Raw genomic sequence first — 16,691 nt, forward strand, 5'->3', positions numbered from 1 at the left:
GGTCGGTCAGCCCGGCTGTGTGGGCTCCAGCCCGGGGCAGAAGGGTTCGAACAACACGCGTGCTGTCGGGTGGAGGGGCAGTGCCTCCCGCCCAGCGACCCTCCAGGTGGATTAAAAGGCGACTTCAGCCCAGAAGGCGCAGCTCGGTGGGTGAGCGTCGACCTATGAACCAGGTCGTCGCGGTTCGATTCCCGGTCAGGGCACAGGCCCGGGTTGCGGACTCCATCCCCAGTGGGGGGCGTGCGGGAGGCAGCCGATCCGAGATTCTCTCTCATCATGGATGTCTCTCTCTCTCTCTCCCTCTCCCCTCTGACACCAATAAACATATATTTAAAAATAACAATACTAAGTAAGCAAACACATAAGCCGCGCCATCCTCACCGGCGGCCGAGGGGGCCGGCGTCTAGGACTGGATTCCTTGCTCCACAGATGCCAGCCAAGGTCTCATGGCGCTCACTCGGGGGCCAGCAGGGAGCCTGGCTGTGCCGCTGATGTCACAAGGGCTTGGGGAGGGGCTGGGAGGGGCAGCCCCTCCCTGGAGAGGCCCTAAGCCCCTGCAGAAGCTCCTGGGGCAGGAGCAGCAGCTGGTCCCCCCCCCCCAGTCACAAACGCGGGAGGACCTGGGTCCGCAGGCGCCAGGCCCTGAGGGCGGCCCCTCCCCGACCTGCGCTGAGCCCCGTCCTGGGCTGTCCCTGCGAGGGAGCCTGGCATCTAGAAGGCTCACCCCCCGGCGCCCCGGCCATGGGAGACAGCGCCACGGCCAGTCCCAGCCGTCTTCGCTCACGGCGCACAGGAAGGTCTAGGATCCCGCGGCTCAACAGCAGAGATACTGTTTGCCATTCTGACCGAAAACGGCTGTAATTTCGTTTGATTTACCAAAATATATAATAATAATTACCTGCCCTCTTTGCAAAAGTGACTTTTAAAGAATCAGGTGCCTGTGCTTGGACATAAGGATTTCTGGTCCCAAGAACTAACCAATCAGATGCAACCTTGTTACGCAATGTGACCAACAAGATGCGGTTCTGTTATCGGACCCACGTATGGATGGATGGCTCCAGGCAGAGCGGTCATGTCTGACGGCTATTTTGTGTTGGCTGTTGTCATTTTTTTTTTTTTTTTAATTTCAGAGAGGAAGGGAGAGGGAGAGAGAGAAACATCCACGAGGAGAGAGAATCATGGATCAGCTGCCTCCTGCACGCCCCACACGGGGGATCAAGCACACAACCCGGGCCTGTGCCCCGAGCGGGAACTGAACCCATGACCTCCTGGTTCATAGGTCGAGGCTCACCCACTGAGCCCCGCCAGCCGGGCCCTTTCTGCTGGATTGGGGTGCTCCTGTCTGCAGCTGAGAAACGCCCCAGCCCTTGGCTCCCATCTGCTGACCTGAATTGGGTCACACCTGGTGGCCCTCACCGCCCACCCTCCCCCATCCAGGAAGTGTGGGGGGCTCACAGTCCAGGACAGTCATGGAGGGGTCACCCCAGGAGAGCCATGTCCGAGTCCGGGTGCGGCAGGCCCATCGGACCATGGGGGCGGGGCCCAGATGCTGGAGAGCCACACGGCACCCACCGGCCTTAGCCGCCGTCACCTCCCGTCACCTGCCCTCACCCCCGTCACCTGCCCTCACCCCCGTCACCTGCCCTCACCCCCGTCACCTGCCCTCTCCTCCCGTCACCTTCCCTCACCTGCTGTTACCTGCCCTCACCTCCCGTCACCTGCCCTCACCTCCCGTCACCTGTCCTCACCTCCCATCACCTGTCCTCACCACCCATCACCTTCCCTCACCCCCATCACCTGCCCTCACCCCCGTCACCTGCCCTCACCCCCGTCACCTGCCCTCACCTCCCGTCACCTTCCCTCACCTGCTGTTACCTGCCCTCACCTCCCGTCACCTGTCCTCACCTTCCGTCACCTGCCCTCACCCCCGTCACCTGCCCTCACCCCCGTCACCTGCCCTCACCCCCGTCACCTGCCCTCACCTCCCGTCACCTTCCCTCACCTGCTGTTACCTGCCCTCACCTCCCGTCACCTGCCCTCACCTCCCGTCACCTGTCCTCACCTCCCGTCACCTGTCCTCACCTCCCGTCACCTGTCCTCATCCCCCTTCACCTGCCCTCACCCCCGTCACCTTCCCTCACCTCCCGTCACCTTCCCTCACCCCGTCACCTGCCCTCACCTCCCATCACCTGTCCTCACCTCCCGTCACCTGTCCTCATCCCCCTTCACCTGCCCTCACCTCCACCGAGACAGAGCTGTGCCCAGGGCTGCAGGGCATCGGGACCCAGACGCATGACCCTGCCCTAGAGCTCATCTCCCCACAACAGTCAGGCTGCCGGTGGTCCCTTCCCTGATGTGTCCTGTGTGTCCCCTGTGGATGCTGCCCCCTGGGGACACGCGGACCGAGGCTGAGATCACAGGGACCGAGCCCAAGGATGCTCTGAAGGGGGGACCCTCCCCTGCCTGCCCTGGTTCTCCCTGCATCCCCTGCCTCTCTCTCTCTCTCTCTCTCTCTCTCTCTCTGTCTCTCTGTCTCTCTGTCTCTCTGTCTCTCTGTCTCTCTCTCTGTCTCTCTCTCTCTCTCTCTCTCTCTCACACACACACACACACACACACACACACACACACACACAGAACACGCCACCCCCACCCCCCTCATCGATGCAGCCTGATGCTTGCAGGGTTTAGTCACGGCCATGTCGCCTTCCCGCCACTGGGTGGCAGTGTGGCCACGCGGACCTGAGGTCACCAAGGCGGGGTCGGGGCGCAGGCTCACTGGAGGGGTGGCCCCGGGCCAGGGGTGAGGCGTCCATCTGTCCAACGGCCAGAGGACCTGAGTCCTGCCAGCGCCACACGAGGGCCCAGTCAGGTCCGGAACGAGGAAGGGGGACATTGATATTTTTGTCCCAAAGCCGCTAAGTCTTGGGTCATCTGTGACCCGGCCACAGCTCACAAATCCCGCCATCGGAGAAGCTCAGAACAGCCGGCCCTGGCCCGTGCCGATCAGAGCACAGGGCGTCAGCCTGCAGAGCGAAGGGCCTCGGGTTCGATTCCTGGCCAAGGACACGTACCTGGGCTGCAGGTTCCCTCCTGGCCCCGGTCCGGGCGTGTTGGGAGGCAGCCAGCAGGTGCGCCTTCTCTCATCCACGTCCCCCCTCCCTCCCTGCTGTGGGGGTAAGCCCGTCAGCTTTTCCGCCGAAGAACGGTTTAGACCAGCCGTGGGCAAACGACGGCCCGCGGGCCGGATCCGGCTGTTCTATCCGGTTCTCTTGCTCTCCCCTCCGCTCCTTTACTTTGAATTTATATTCGTTCACACAAACACTCCATCCGTGCTTTTGTTCCGGCCCTCCGGTCCAGTTTAAGAACCCATTGTGGCCCTCGAGTCAAAAAGTTTGCCCACCCCTGGTTTAGACAGTCGCCACGTTGGCCGCATAGCTTGCCGCTCCCTGGGGGCCGCCATCGTGAAACGGCAAAGGCCAACCCCTCCCTTTGAATCAGCCAATCGCGAAAGACTGTGCGCCTGAGCTCCGATCAAGAGCAAAATACAGCCCTGACCAGTGTGGCTCAGTGGGTAGGGCATCGACCTGTGGACTGAAGGGTCCCGGGTTTGATTCCGGTCAAGGGCATGTACCTTGGTTGTGGGTACATCCCCAGTGGGAGGTGTGCAGGAGGCAGCTGATGGATGTTTCTCTCTCATCGATGTTTCTAACTCTCTGTCCCTCTCCCTTCCTCTCTGTAAAAAATCAGTAAAATTAAAAAAAAAAAAAGAGCAAAGGACAGGTCACGTGCGTCAGGGGTTATAAATTCCCAGCAGCCCGTCTGCTAGGTGTGCACGCGCTTCCAGACCGTGTGTGCGCCCCTCTACGTAGAAGGAAAGATGTGTGCCTGGCTGCCTGGCCCCCGAGGGTTTTGTGTTCCACCAGGACCCCTGACGTGGGGGTGCGCCTTATTTCTAACCCTGCCCCCCTCCCCCTCCCCTCTCAAAATCACTGGGAAAACACCCTCACTCCTGCCCCCCTCCCTCTCCCCTCTCAAAACCACTGGGAAAACACCCTCACTCCTGGGGAGGGTCAGAACAACACACACTCAGCTGCTCGTGCGGAGAGTTTATTCCTCTTTCCTACCCGGGTTCGCGGCAAAGCACGGGTGCCCCTCCCTGGCTCGCGTGGCGGCAGCGTGCGCGTGTCATTTACAGAAACACGGGTCCGAGTGAAGAGGGTTTCCCCACACGGGGGAGACCCGCCACTCGGGGCTCACTGCCGTGACGTCGGACATTCCCTTTACAGTTTAGACGGAGCGAGCCATGCTGAGCAGAGTCACACGGGGACACCTGGCTACAGTGCGAGGCGTGACGCTGGGACGTGACACGGAGACACGGCTCCCCCAGCACACGGCACTGTCAGCGAAGACACCCCGCCACCCAGGGGGCCCTGCGCCCCGGCGGCCCCGCCCTGGAGACGGTCCCCCCGCCAGGGCCATCGGTGGCCCGCGGGCGCAGGGACCGGCCGCCGGCGCTCACACGTGCTCCCTGTCGAACTCGCACAGGAAGTGCATGGCCAGGTGGCAGGCCACGTCGTTCCAGCCGCCCGAGGCCTCCATCTCCACGCAGTCCTCGTCGTCGTAGGCGTTGTTGGGCTCGCCGCCGCGCCACTTGTGGAAGGTCTGCATGGGCGAGCGGTCGGCGTACACGAAGGTGCCCTCGCGGTCCAGGTCGCTGATGCCGATGAAGACGCGGGCCAGGCCGGCCTGCGCCACGTAGGCGGCCAGCAGCCCGTTGGTGGCCTCGTCCTTGGGCATGGCCAGCGCGCCCCCGCGCCCCTGGCAGGCCCGCTGGGCATCAGGGTAGGCCCGCTCCTCCCGCACCAGCAGGTACAGCTTGCCCTCCGTCTCGCGCACGCCGGCGACAGCTGTGGGGGGGGAGGGCTGGACAGTGAGCGCTCGCTTTCTGTAGCACACTCGGGGGGCACACTCGGGGGGCACACTCGGTGCAGGCACACTTGGTGGGCACACTCGGGGGGCACACTCGGGGGGAACACTCGGTGCGGGCACACTCGGCGGGCACACTCAGTGGGTACACTCGGTGTGGGCACACTCGGCGGGCACACTCAGTGGGTACACTCGGTGCGGGCACACTCGGCGGGCACACTCGGTGGGTACACTCAGTGCGGGCACACTCGGTGCGGGCACACTCGGTGCGGGCACACTCGGTGGGTACTCGGTGCGGGCACACTCGGTGCGGGCACACTCGGTGGGTACACTCGGTGCGGGCACACTCGATGCAGGCACACTCGGTGGGTACACTCAGTGCGGGCACACTCGGTGCGGGCACACTCGGGGGGCACACTCGGTGCGGGCACACTCGGTGCGGGCACACTCGGTGCGGGCACACTCGGTGGGTACACTCGGTGCGGGCACACTCGATGCAGGCACACTCGGTGGGTACACTCAGTGCGGGCACACTCGGTGCGGGCACACTCGGGGGGCACACTCGGTGCGGGCACACTCGGTGGGTACACTCGGTGCGGGCACACTCGGTGCGGGCACACTCGGGGGGCACACTCGGTGCGGGCACACTCGGTGCGGGCACACTCGGTGGGTACACTCGGTTCGGGCACACTCGGTGGGCACACTCGATGCGGGCACACTCGGTGCGGGCACACTCGGGGGGCACACTCATGCAGGCACGCGCACAGACGGTGGGCGGCTCTCACAGGCGCAGTGAGCCGTGGGTCCCGGGGGTGGGGGCCGAGGGGCCGAGGGGCAGGGGACAGCGAGGACCCGAGAAGCACCCACCGTGCTTTATGAACTTCAGCTCCGAGGTCAGCTGGGTGACCTGGTTGTCCACCTCCCCGATGGCCTTCCTCAGCTGGCTGCACTCACAGGGGACGCCTGCGGGGACCGGGCGTTGGGGGCTGAGCCAAGGGCGGGGCTCGGAAAAGAAGGAAGGCCTGGCTCAGGGAACCAGGAGGTCGGGGTTCCATTCCGGGTCGGGGCACAGGCCGGGGCTGTGGGCTCCATCCCCAGTGGGGGGTGCAGGAGGCAGCCGATCCATGATTCGCTCTCATCATTGGTGTTTCTCTCTCTCTCCCTCTCCCTTCCTCTCTGACATGAATAAAAACATGTATTTAAAAACGAAGAAAAGAAGGAAGCAGCCACTCCCCCAAATACAAATGTTCCTCCACGGACCGCAGCCCTGGAGGCCCCGGGAGAGGACTGCGGGGCCTGGCTCAGGGCAGTTACTCTGGAGGCGCCAGAGCCTCTGAGAACAATGGTGGGGGCGGAACCAGGGTGCAGGGGTGAGTACTGGGGTGAAGAGCGGGGCTGGGGGACGCCTGGCCAGGGGTAGACTCGGAACGGTCGCGAGCCGTGGCGTGAGGGAGGGGCCGCGGACGGGGGTGGGGGGTGGGGGGTGGGGGGGGGGACAAGGACATGGGAATGGAGAAAGGACCCCAAAAGTGCAGGCGAGCTTTTCTCAGAAGCTTGGTGGCTAGAGGAAGGGGGGCCCCCCGATGGGCCGTGTGGGGAGAGGACACGAGGTTCGTGGGGGGGGGGGGGTCCGTGGAGAGCAGCCCGCAGCCCCAGGAGGAGGGAGCGGGTCCGGTGAGGAGCCGGTTCCCAGCCGCCTGCAGCTCCGGGTCCAGCTACTCGGTCAGAATCGCGTTTTTATGCAAGTTTGTCACCCCGGGGCCCCGCAGTACCTGGCTCTCCACTGGGGCCCGGGGGCCCCATGTCGCCTGAATCCCCCTTTTCACCTGAAAAGGAAAAGCAAGGCAGAGGTGGGACGTGAGCCACGCGTTAACAACGTTGTGTCCTCCATGTGTGACGCGTCGCCAGAGACCGTCCTGCCACGGGGGCCCGGCCAGCAGTGACTCTGACCCCCCAGGCACACGGGGGGGGGGGAATAGAACGTGTCACATGCCCAGCGTACGGGGACACGCATGACCTCCGGGCGGCCCGGACGGTCTGCGATCGTCCTCAGAGCAGTGGGCAAGGGCGTGGGCGCGGGCCTGACGGACGTGAGGCGGACGCAGGGAGGTACCTTTAGAGCCGATGGGACCGATCTTCCCGTGGCGGCCCACACTGCCCTTCTGCCCCTTGTCACCCACGCCCCCTGCAGAAAGCAACAAGATCCCGTCTGTGATGCACAGGTGACGCAATGTCCCTCCCGTTAACATCACACTCACACACACTCACACACACACTCACAAACATTCATATACACACTCACACACACTCATACACACAAGCACACTCACACACACTCTCATGCACTCACATGCATTCACACACGCTCTCATGCACTCACACACTCACACACACTCTCATGCACTCACACACTCACATACACTCTGATGCACTCACATGCATTCACACACGCTCTCATGCACTCACACACTCACACACACTCTCATGCACTCACACACTCACACACACTCTCATGCACTCACACACATTCATACACACACACTCATGCACTCACACACACACAAGCACCCGCACACTCTCATGCACTCATACACATTCACACGCTCACACACATTCACATGCTATACATACATTCTATACACATAAATTCATGCACACGCATATACACACATGCCTACACATACACACACACATGTCTACTATACACACACACACCAATCCAAACAACATATTCAAGCACATACATTCACAAATGCACACGCACACACTGTACACACGCCCACATGCACCAGCTCTCCCCGCCGCCCTGGGCAGAGTCTGAGGGGCCGGGAAGGTACCTTTCTCTCCGGTGGGGCCCACTCTCCCAGGCCGTCCGGGAGCGCCTTTGTCGCCCTTCTCTCCAGCGTCCCCTGCAGGAGAAGCCACATGCAGTTATTGATTTATTTCTAAGTATATTGTTATTGATTTCAGAGAGGAAGGGAGAGGGAGAGAGCAGCATTGATCGGCTGCCTCCTGCACTCCCCCTACTGGGGATTGAACCCGCAACCCTGGGCATGTGCCCTTGACCGGAATCAAACCTGGGACCCTCTGGTCTGCAGGCCGACGCTCTATCCACTGAGCCACACCGGCCAGGGCTGGACGTGCTTCTTAAGAACAAAGGCTGGTGCCCAGCTCTGCTCCCGTGCTGAGCGTCAGGGTTTGAAATGTTCATCGTCTGCTTCTCTCAGGGGCAGCAGAGAGCCAGGCCCCGGGGGCGATACCCCAGGCAGCATTTCCATAAACCTCTCCGCTCAGAACTCCCATGCACTCCGCACTGCGTCCAGGAGCGGGCAGCCCTTCCGCATCCCCCCGCTGTCGGGCATCAATCGGGGCTGATTCACTGGAGTTCTCCGCGAGGAGCTGCTTCTCTGGCAGCAGAGGCGCACAGTTCAGCCACCCGGCTCGCTCCCTGCCATCATCCACAAACTGCTCTCTCCTCCCAAAGAAAGAAAGTGTCTTCGGCATTTACTAGGCGCTTGCCCCTGCAAACCCACAAACATCTCTGAGCAAAAAGCGTCCGTCTCAGCTGCCCTGGGCAGTTCTGGACCCGGCCAGCAGGCGCAGGGCACCTGTTCAAGGCAGATGGTGAGACACGTGGATACTTGGAGGGGCTGGAAGGGCCGTGGGCGTTCCCAGATCTCAGGACACCTCTTCTGCAGCGAACACAGATGTCTTCGAGCCCACGTCCCTCCAGGGAGCCCACGACGCCCCTGCGAGCCCACAGCACCCCTGCAAGCCCCTGGCACTGACAGGCTGTGAGAGTAGACCTAGTGAGACAATGTCCCCATATAGACCTAGTGAGACAATGTGGCCATATAGACCTAATGAGACAATGTCCCCATATAGACCCAATGAGACAATGTGGCCATATAGACCCAGTGAGACAATGTCCCCATATAGACCTAGTGAGACAATGTCCCCATATAGACCCAATGAGACAATGTCCCCATATAGACCCAGTGAGACAATGTCCCCATATAGACCTAATGAAACAATGTCCCCATATAGACCTAATGAGACAATGTCCCCATATAGACCCAGTGAGACAATGTGGCCATATAGACCCAATGAGACAATGTCCCCATATAGACCCAGTGAGACAATGTGGCCATATAGACCCAGTGAGACAATGTCTCCATATAGACCCAATGAGACAATGTGGCCATATAGACCTAATGAGACAATGTCACCATAGACCCAATGAGACAATGTGGCCATATAGACCCAATGAGACAATGTCCCCATATAGACCTAGTGAGACAATGTCACCATATAGACCTAATGAGACAATGTCACCATAGACCCAATGAGACAATGTGGCCATATAGACCCAATGAGACAATGTCCCCATATAGACCTAGTGAGACAATGTGGCCATATAGACCCAATGAGACAATGTCCCCATATAGACCCAATGAGACAATGTCCCCATATAGACCCAATGAGACAATGTGGCCATATAGACCCAATGAGACAATGTCCCCATATAGACCCAGTGAGACAATGTGACCATATAGACCTAGTGAGACAATGTCCCCATATAGACTTAGTGAGACAATGTCCCCATATAGACCCAATGAGACAATGTGGCCATATAGACCTAGTGAGACAATGTGGCCATATAGACCCAATGAGACAATGTGGCCATATAGACCCAGTGAGACAATGTCCCCATATAGACCTAATGAGACAATGTGGCCATATAGACCTAGTGAGACAATGTGGCCATATAGACCCAGTGAGACAATGTGACCATATAGACCTAGTGAGACAATGTGACCATATAGACCTAATGAGACAATGTGGCCATATAGACCCAGTGAGACAATGTCCCCATATAGACCTAATGAGACAATGTCCCCATATAGACCTAATGAGACAATGTCCCCATATAGACCCAGTGAGACAATGTCCCCATATAGACCTAGTGAGACAATGTCCCCATATAGACCCAATGAGACAATGTGGCCATATAGACCCAATGAGACAATGTGGCCATATAGACCCAATGAGACAATGTGGCCATATAGACCCAATGAGACAATGTCCCCATATAGACCTAGTGAGACAATGTCCCCATATAGACCTAATGAGACAATGTCCCCATATAGACCCAGTGAGACAATGTGGCCATATAGACCTAGTGAGACAATGTCCCCATATAGACCCAGTGAGACAATGTGGCCATATAGACCCAATGAGACAATGTCCCCATATAGACCCAGTGAGACAATGTGGCCATATAGACCTAGTGAGACAATGTCCCCATATAGACCCAGTGAGACAATGTGGCCATATAGACCTAGTGAGACAATGTCCCCATATAGACCCAGTGAGACAATGTGGCCATATAGACCTAGTGAGACAATGTCCCCATATAGACCTAGTGAGACAATGTGGTCATATAGACCCAGTGAGACAATGTGGCCATATAGACCTAATGAGACAATGTCCCCATATAGACCTAGTGAGACAATGTGGCCATATAGACCCAATGAGACAATGTCCCCATATAGACCTAGTGAGACAATGTGGCCATATAGACCTAATGAGACAATGTCCCCATATAGACCCAATGAGACAATGTGGCCATATAGACCCAATGAGACAATGTCCCCATATAGACCTAGTGAGACAATGTGGCCATATAGACCCAATGAGACAATGTCCCCATATAGACCCAATGAGACAATGTGGCCATATAGACCTAATGAGACAATGTCCCCATATAGACCTAGTGAGACAATGTGGCCATATAGACCCAGTGAGACAATGTCCCCATATAGACCCAGTGAGACAATGTCCCCATATAGACCCAGTGAGACAATGTGGCCATATAGACCCAATGAGACAATGTCCCCATATAGACCTAATGAGACAATGTCCCCATATAGACCCAGTGAGACAATGTCCCCATATAGACCCAGTGAGACAATGTCCCCATATAGACCCAGTGAGACAATGTGGCCATATAGACCCAATGAGACAATGTCCCCATATAGACCTAATGAGACAATGTCCCCATATAGACCCAGTGAGACAATGTCCCCATATAGACCCAGTGAGACAATGTCCCCATATAGACCCAGTGAGACAATGTGGCCATATAGACCCAATGAGACAATGTCCCCATATAGACCTAGTGAGACAATGTCCCCATATAGACCTAGTGAGACAATGTCCCCATATAGACCCAATGAGACAATGTGGCCATATAGACCCAATGAGACAATGTCCCCATATAGACCCAATGAGACAATGTGGCCATATAGACCCAATGAGACAATGTAGCCCTATAGACCCAATGAGACAATGTGGCCATATAGACCTAATGAGACAATGTCCCCATATAGACCCAGTGAGACAATGTCGCCATATAGACCTAATGAGACAATGTGGCCATATAGACCTAATGAGACAATGTCCCCATATAGACCCAGTGAGACAATGTCGCCATATAGACCCAGTGAGACAATGTGGCCATATAGACCCAATGAGACAATGTCCCCATATAGACCCAGTGAGACAATGTCGCCATATAGACCCAGTGAGACAATGTCCCCATATAGACCCAATGAGACAATGTGGCCATATAGACCCAGTGAGACAATGTGGCCATATAGACCCAATGAGACAATGTCCCCATATAGACCCAATGAGACAATGTCGCCATATAGACCCAATGAGACAATGTCGCCCTATAGACCCAATGAGACAATGTCGCCCTATAGACCCAATGAGACAATGTCACCATATAGACCCAATGAAACAATGTTGCCATATAGACCCAATGAAACAATGTCGCCATATAGACCTAATGAGACAATGTTGCCATATAGACCTAATGAGACAATGTTGCCATATAGACCTAATGAGACAATGTTGCCATATAGACCCAGTGAGACAATGTCCCCATATAGACCCAATGAAACAATGTCACCATATAGACCTAATGAGACAATGTTGCCGTGTAAACCAGTGATTGGGCGAGAGCTCCGGCTGCAGCCCTGGGGAGCAGGGCCACGTGGGACTCACTGCCGGACCCGCTGGGCCCACGTCTCCATTTTGCGCTGGGCCCTGGAATGTGGGGCCGGTCCTGCTCGGGTGACAGGTTTGTAATCGGGTGCTTTGTAGAAACGGGTGACTCTCCCCCGCTGGCGCCCACCCCGCTTGCTCTGCCAGGAAGGAGACCGCAGACAAGGCGACAGGAGCAAGAGCGTTTGGGTTTCTGAAAGAAGGAGGAAGAGCTCCCGGGAAGCGGTGAGCATTCAGGCTGCGGAGCTGTGCGACCAGCTGGGCAAACTGCTAAGGTTCTGCTCCCGAAGGTCCTCATCGGCCACGTGGACGGGGGACCTCCTTCCGGGCCACGCACAGTGAGTGCAGAGCCTGGGGCAAAGGTCAGCTGCCTTCACGTCCATGCAGACGCCCGAGCGGCACAGAAATGACCTCCCCAGTACAGAATTCCTGGCCGAACAGACAGTGGACATTGTGTATTCCAACCCTTGCTTTTTCAGGTGGGGAAACTGAGGCCCACCGAGGTCAGACCTAAGCCGGCACGGGACTTGGGACTCGGGACTGGGGGCTGTCAGCGCACAGGAGCCCCGTGGAGGGGAGCGGGGGGAGAACCCCTGGGAAGGGAGCCTTACCTTTGAGGCCAGGGACCAGGATCTGCACAGAGCAGGCGTCGTCCGCCGTCTGCTGAGCGTCAGCAGGCAGGACCAGCGACAGGAAGGCCAGGCTGACGAGGGCCAGCTCCCCCCTCATCCTGAGTGCGGGCAGGGCACCGACCCCTGGGGGAAGGCAGGGTAAACAGTGCCGGGAAGGCTGGAGCCGGGACAGCAGACAGTGTGCAGGCCACCCCGCGGGGCCTGGGCGGAGCTGCTGGGGGGCCTGCTTGCTTCCTGTCTCTCCCTCGCTTGTTACCGAGCTGGGAGGTGCTACCCCACGTTCTCTTGTAGTTCTTTTTAAAAAAAACAAAAAACAAAAAACAATATGTTTTTATTCATTGTTTTAGGGAGAGGGAGAGAGAGAGAGAAACATCAATGAGAAACGTTGCTGGGCTGCCTCCCGCACGCCCCCCACTGGGGATCGAGCCTGCCACCCGGGCCTGTGCCCTGACGGGGATTCGAACCGTGATCTCTTGGTTCACAGGATGACACTCAACCACGGAGCCACGCGGGCCAGGCTCTCTTCTAGTTCTTTACAGCGGACACGTCACACACGCAAAGGCATGTTGATAGTCCATGAAGCCTGAGGCCCACGCAGGCCTCACACGCCAGCTCTGGCCTCGGCTGCCGTCCCTGGCCCGTCCCACCGGGTCCCCTCGCCTGGGGCTCGCCTGACAGTGAGCTGGCCTGTGGGGCTCCCCTTCACGGCTACGTATGCGCACGGGAGGCTGTGTGGCTGCGCTCGGTTTGCGGTTCGTAAGCACCGTGTGGGTCCCCGGGGCTGGTCCCTCTGCCCCCCACGCCCCGGCTGCCCACCGTGTAGCTCGGGCAGCTCAAGCTCCTGACGACAGGGGAGGGACGGAGAGGGGGAAGGACGGGACACAGCTGTCCCGTGTCACTCGGGAGCGCCTGCCGACCCTCCCCACCACGTGAGACTCACAGACCCGGCTGCCACTTGTGCATCCGTGGCCACCCCAGGCCTCCCTGATCCTGGTCAGCCCCTAAGGTCCTGCTGGCAGAGATGGGGGCGCTCCTGAGACCCCCACCCGCACCCTCACCCTCCTGCCCTCTGGGAAGAGGAATTTCCTTCTATAAACGGAGAAGCCGCAGCCCCGAGGGCCCCTGTGAGAACCTCCTTATCCCCCGCCCCCCGGGCCCAGGAGGCTCGGACCCTCCGTCAGTGAAGGCGGCGGCTGTCCAGAGGGAGAGATGCCACTGGATTCTCAGTGGGATCCAGGGCAGGGGGACATCCACAGTGACAATAGGGGCTTCATGTGCCTAGCACCCAACTGTCCCACTGAGCACACCCCACACGGGCCCGCACTGCCACCTCCCCCACCGCAGAGAGCACGCCCGGGGACCAGCCGGGGAGCATAGGCCCGCCACCCCCGGACCCCGCCACCCCCGACCCCGCCACCCCGACCCCGCCACCCCTGGACCCCGCCACCCCCGACCCCGCTACCTCCCGACCCCGCCACCCCTCACCCCCCGCCACCCTACAACCCCGCCACCCCCCACCACCCCCCGACCCCGCCACCCCCCGACCCCGCCCAGGGACCTGGGCCCCCAGGGGCTGTAGCCAGGACAGGCTGTCACCCAATGGCACATTTTTTTTATCTTTTTACCAAAACCACAGGCCAAGGAGGGGCCGTTCCTGCTATTTTTTAGATATATACACTTCCTGCCTGTTGTCCTTTTAGGGACAGAAACTTTCCAAAACTGCCAGCGGATGGAACAGCTGGGAAGGCCGGGCTCTGCCCTGCCCGTGGCCCACGGACCCTCCCCACCACACGGGGAGTCGTCACGCATGTGAGGCGGCCACATCACGTGTTCATCCAGAGCCCCCGACCACCGGCACCTCGGCCAGCGCCACGGCCAGCGCCACACCAGGCATCAGGCTGGAAGGCCCCCCACTTCCGTCTCACCTTTGGGAGACCAGATGGCCCGCCCTGGGTAAGATGACCTGCTTGCCCCACATCCAGGGTCCCCGTAACTGAGCCACTGGCCACTGAGTGCAGGAGACGGGCGTCCACGGGGCCCCACCGGCAGGGGTCCAGCCGCCCTGAGCCTGTGCTGGCTGCAGGGACAAGCCTCCACGCGGTCCCCTCGCCCTGCACCCAGGCCCTGTCATGACTTTGACATGACCTGGTGAGCACCGCGGCCGGGGCCTGTCCTGTGGACTCGCCGTGCCTTTGCCTGGATCCCGGCAGAGCCGTGTCCCTCCACCAGCTCCTTCCCTGACTGTCTGGAACCCGCCTTCCTAGCGCAGCCTCTCCCCAGGGCTCACCCTCCGCCCTGCTCCCCAAGGTGGCAAGTCCTGGCCAGGGCCTCCCCTACCTGAGGCGCAGGCGAGGCGAAGGGGTGTCCTGACTGCCGGGGACCCACCAGGACACTGTGGGCGGTGCAGCCCCACAGGAGGCGAGTGGCCTGGGGCCGGCCCACCGCCCAGCAAATCAGGCAGGGCCCCCGTGTTATCTGCAAACAGCTTCCTGTTTGAAACATCCCTGACCTGCTGGGGGCGGAGCAGAGTGTGGGAACGCAGACGGGGAGTCAGGCTCCGGTGAGGCTGGCAGAGACACCCAGCATCTGCTGCTCTTCGCCTTCTTTTCTTGTTGGAAAAATAACACGAACCAGGTCAGGGCACATGCCAGGGCTGCGGGCTCGATCCCCAGTGGGGGGCATGCAGGAGGCAGCCAGTCCATGATTCCCTCATCACTGATGTCTCTCTCTCTCTCTCTATCTGAAATCAATACAAACATATCTGAAAATAACAGTAAAATAAAATGCGCATTTTGGAAATCAGGGAAGCATAGGAGGAGTGGCCACGACCACCTGGTGTCCCCTCAGATGGGAACTAACGTGGACGTTTCCTTTGTTCCACGTGGGGCTTGTCCAGACCCACCCCGAGGTGACCCCACTCACTCCACGCCTGTGCTTCCATGTAAAGGCAACACATGCCCCGGACGCGCTGTGGGGGCTGGGGGCTCCCCTTATACGGGGCGAGGCTTCTTTAAGAAAGATGCGTAGGAAACGATCACGGAAAGCTGGCTTCCGAGTTGTTGATGCGACGGAAGCCTTAACAAGTCACAGATGTGCAGTCTGACAGGTCCCACGCGCCTCACAGGACGTGGGAGAACGGGCTCTTTATCAACCCGCCGACGGCATCGGCACGCGGGACAGCTCGGAGGAAACGGAGCCACCACAGGCCCGACGTGGGAGGGGGACGTCAGTGCCCACCTCCCAGGGAACTGGATCAGGAGCTCCCGGAAGCGACAGGCAGGTGGTTTCACAGAAGCCACCAAACGCTTAAGGAAAATTAACACCAACTCTGCTTCCTCTCCCCGCACGTGGGAGAGAGCACTTCCCAATTCACCCCAGGAGGCTGGTGCTACCCGAAACGGAAGCCATGTGAAGACCGTGCAAAACCAGCTCCGGACCAATAACCCACAGGACAGACGCAAACACTTTAAGAAAGATCTTTATTGTTGAGAGTATCACATCTCCCTTTCCCCGCTGACCCCATCCAGCCCGCCCCGCCCCCACCCTCCACCACCTATTGTCTGTGTCCATGGCTGGTCACCTCCCACTGAGATTCCAGTCTACAGATGCAAGGTTCTTTTTTAAGAATGTTTTTCTTAAGCCGAAACCGGTGTGGCTCAGTGGATAGAGCGTCGGCCTGCGGACTGAAGGGTCCCGGGTTCGATTCCGGTTAAGGGCACGTACCTTGGTTGCGGGCACATCCCCAGTGGGAGGTGTGCAGGAGGCAGCTGATCGATGTTTCTCTCTCATCGATGTTTCTGACTCTCTATCCCTCTCCCTTCCTCTCTGTAAAATGTCAATAAAATATATTTAAAAAAAAAGTTTTCGTTAAAAAAAAAAAAAAAAGCCATAACCGGTTTGGCTCAGTGGATAGAGCGTCGGCCTGCAGACTGAAGGGTCCCAGGTTTGATTCCCGTCAAGGGCATGTAGCTGGGTTGGGGGCTGATCCCCCATGGGGGTGTGCAGGAAGCAGCTGATTGATGTTTCTCTCTCATTGATGTTTCTAACTCTCTATCCCTC

The 16,691-nt window shown here is 58.9% G+C and overlaps 1 protein-coding gene across 2 annotated transcripts; it reads right to left on the reverse strand.

The window, feature by feature from the left end:
• Positions 1 to 4,092: 4,092 nt before the first annotated feature.
• On the reverse strand, positions 4,093 to 15,083 carry COLEC11 (collectin subfamily member 11). Of its 2 annotated transcripts, none has more exons than XM_080684706.1 (7): positions 14,970 to 15,083; positions 12,612 to 12,755; positions 7,764 to 7,835; positions 7,040 to 7,111; positions 6,699 to 6,752; positions 5,794 to 5,889; positions 4,093 to 4,907 (listed from the first exon to the last, which is right to left on the reverse strand). In XM_080684706.1, the coding sequence occupies exons 2-7, from the start codon at positions 12,727 to 12,729 to the stop codon at positions 4,516 to 4,518; spliced, it is 804 nt and encodes a 267-aa protein (XP_080540832.1). In that variant the 5' UTR covers positions 12,730 to 12,755; positions 14,970 to 15,083; the 3' UTR covers positions 4,093 to 4,515. The 2 variants fall into 2 exon arrangements, with proteins under 2 accessions (XP_080540832.1, XP_080540833.1); XM_080684707.1 differs by having other exon boundaries at positions 12,612 to 12,925; positions 14,970 to 15,020.
• Between the last annotated feature and the right edge of the window lie 1,608 nt (positions 15,084 to 16,691).

Source organism: Plecotus auritus (genome assembly GCF_963455305.1).
Source record: "Plecotus auritus genome assembly, chromosome: 8".
NCBI classification, from domain to species: Eukaryota; Metazoa; Chordata; class Mammalia; order Chiroptera; family Vespertilionidae; genus Plecotus; species Plecotus auritus.

What these genes read in the sequence shown, in the direction of transcription:
- COLEC11 (XM_080684706.1), bottom strand. Translation starts at nt 12,729, where the DNA reads ATGAGGGGGGAGCTGGCCCTCGTCAGCCTGGCCTTCCTGTCGCTGGTC. An exon ending in GGGCCCCACCGGAGAGAAAG is followed by an intron (nt 7,112 to 7,763) that starts GTACCTTCCCGG and finishes TGCTTTCTGCAG; the next exon opens with GGGGCGTGGGTGACAAGGGG. An exon ending in CGGTCCCATCGGCTCTAAAG is followed by an intron (nt 6,753 to 7,039) that starts GTACCTCCCTGC and finishes TTTCCTTTTCAG; the next exon opens with GTGAAAAGGGGGATTCAGGC.